General features: G+C 49.6%; 1 protein-coding gene across 2 annotated transcripts in view; it reads right to left on the bottom strand.

The window, feature by feature from the left end:
• Positions 1–601: 601 nt before the first annotated feature.
• NR1H3 (nuclear receptor subfamily 1, group H, member 3) overlaps positions 602–2,494 on the bottom strand; it is a 9,069-nt gene continuing 7,176 nt past the window's right edge. For both annotated transcript variants that reach the window (XM_006865075.1, XM_006865076.1), the window contains 3 exons: positions 1,617–1,730; positions 1,326–1,420; positions 602–897 (listed from right to left, as the gene is read on the bottom strand). In XM_006865075.1, the coding sequence (XP_006865137.1) occupies positions 751–897; positions 1,326–1,420; positions 1,617–1,730 (356 nt within the window). In that variant the 3' untranslated portion in view covers positions 602–750. The remainder of the gene's footprint in view (positions 898–1,325; positions 1,421–1,616; positions 1,731–2,494) is intronic.

Below are 2,494 nucleotides of genomic sequence, written 5' to 3'. Positions count from 1 at the left end.
AGGTTGGGCCTTATTCAAATGCCAATTAAAGAACGAAGGTATTTTCTACACGACGACGTGCAAGGCGGCGTTAGTTCTGAAAATTCAGTACCTCCTCCCCGACAGAAATAACACCAGATCCCACAAGGATCATTAAGACAAAAGGGGTGGTCTAAACATGAGCATTTCATTTACCCATATGATGCAATTGGACAAGTGAAAGGAAGCCCCCTCTCATTGCTGTCTCTTGTGACTCTCATTTCTCCGGCTCTCTAGTCGGATCCTAGACATGTCTTCTCTTCTGTGCCCCAACTCCCAACCTAGAAATTGGTTTCTCTCACGCTGCTTTCTTTTTAGTTTTCCTGTTTGAACAAAGCCAGACCTATCTGTGAAGCAGCCCTGGGGTATCTATGGCCAAGCCACAGAGAGATAGTGGAGAGTTTCTCTTGGGGCCCTGTGGTGAAAACAGGAAGTGCCCAGGCAGGAGGGCAGGACCCTGGAGAACTTGTACAATGTGGCCCCCCATGCTCATCCATTTGGCTGAGTCAGTGTGGTCTTCAGATGGAGCACAACTTCAGTAGGAGCCCCCACCCACTGCCAGCAGTCCCAAAACTCCCAACCTTTTGACTCTCCTGTAATGCCCCATCAGAACCAACTGCCATCTCCCACCCCTTGGGAATGTTTGCCCTTCTCAGTCAGCTGCATTCTGGGAGGCAGCTCCGAACTTCAGGTAGTTGGGTCCAGAAAACAGAAGGTATGGGGGGAAAGCAGTCATTCATGCACATCCCAGATCTCAGAAAGCAGCGGGGGAAGCTTTTTGTCTTGTAGGCGCAGTGCAAACACTTGTTCTGAGTGGACGCTGCTCAGTGTCCGGAGGCTCACCAGTTTCATTAGCATCCTTGGGAACATCAGTCGATCCTGGGGGAAAGAAAGGGAAAAATGAGTGCTGCTTTTGCATCTCTCCAGGTCAGGGGTGAGGTACCTTTATTCTGCCAAGACCATTTGGATATAACATAATTTGCAGGCCATACAAAATTATCAACTTAAAAATTAGCCTGCTATATTTGGTCAAACATTTCATTAATTCACCCTAATGTCATGGCTGACACTGTGGTTGCCTTGGCAGGGCCACACCAAATGATTTTGAGGACCTTATATGGCCTGAGGGCTGGATATTCTCCACCCATATCCTAGGCAATGGGGCAAAGATAGGGGAGTTGTGGGAGAGAGAGAGAATGATCCACGCATGTTGTAGTCAGGGAGTCTTACAAGGAAAGTAGGTGGTAAGACATGTCAGGGAATGGGCCTATGGAGACAAGGGAACAAGGCAACATGGGAAGACTCACATGGGGGTGGTGGATGGAGACGTAGGCATGCAGGGCCTCCACATACGTGTGTTGCAGTCTCTCTACCTGGAGCTGGTCCTGCACGTTGGGCCGGTCTATAGGTCACCAACAGAGTTGAGGAGCAAGTCTGGCCAGGGTCTTAGTTCCTTACCCCAAATCACAACCTGAAAATAGGGACATGCCCCACCCAACCTCTCCCATCCCCAAATACCACAGGCCACCACCCCACAATTCCTGCCATGTGGCCCCTGCAGCCCTCCTTGGTGCAAGTCTCTGTCCTCTCCTCCGCACCTGCAGAGAAGATGCTGATGGCAATCAGCAAAGCAAACTCGGCATCATTGAGTTGCAGCTCATTCATGGCTCTGGAGAACTCGAAGATGGGGTTGATGAATTCCACCTGTAACCCTAGGGAGGAAGAAGGGAAGCTGGGCAGGTGATGGGAGTGGGGAACTTCCTTTTCTCTTCCAACAAAGGCCTCAGCTTAGGGAACAGCTTCACTAAGACTGCTCTGTGGCCTTGGGCAAGTTTCTTATCCTCTCAAAGCCTCATCTGCGCAATGGGACTGATACCGGACCCTATCTCATAAGGCTGTGCTGATGGTTGGAGATAGAGCCTATAGAGCATTCAGCACCTTGCCTGGCCCACAGGAAGTGCTGAATTAGATGACAATGCACCCTTCTTATTAGTATGGGGCCCATACTACTAGTTGTTGTTGTTAGGTGCCACCGAGTAGAGTCGGTACCAACTCATAGCGACCTTATGCACAGCAGAACGAAACACTGACCAATCCTGGGCCAACCTCACTACTGTTGTCACGCTTGAGTCCATCGATGCTGCCACTTGGCCAATCCATCTCGTTGGGCGTCTTCCTCTCTTTCTCTGTCCCTCCACCTTACCAAACATGATATCCTTCTCCAGTGACTGCTCCCTCCTGACAATATGTCCAAAATATGAGAGATGAAGTTTGGCCATCTTGGCCTCTACGGAGCACTCTGGCTGCACTTCTTCCAAAATGGATCTATTGGTTCTTTTGGCAGCCCATGGCACCTTCAATATTCTCCTTCAACACCATAACTCAAAAGCATCAATTCTTCTACGGTCTTTCTTATTCATTGTCCAGCTTTCGCATGCATATGAGGTTATTGAAAAGACCATGGCTTGGGTCAGGT

The sequence above is a fragment of the Chrysochloris asiatica genome, unplaced genomic scaffold (genome assembly GCF_000296735.1).
Source record: "Chrysochloris asiatica unplaced genomic scaffold, ChrAsi1.0 scaffold00075, whole genome shotgun sequence".
Taxonomy (NCBI): domain Eukaryota; kingdom Metazoa; phylum Chordata; class Mammalia; order Afrosoricida; family Chrysochloridae; genus Chrysochloris; species Chrysochloris asiatica.
This window is presented reverse-complemented; position numbering and strand designations above follow the sequence as displayed.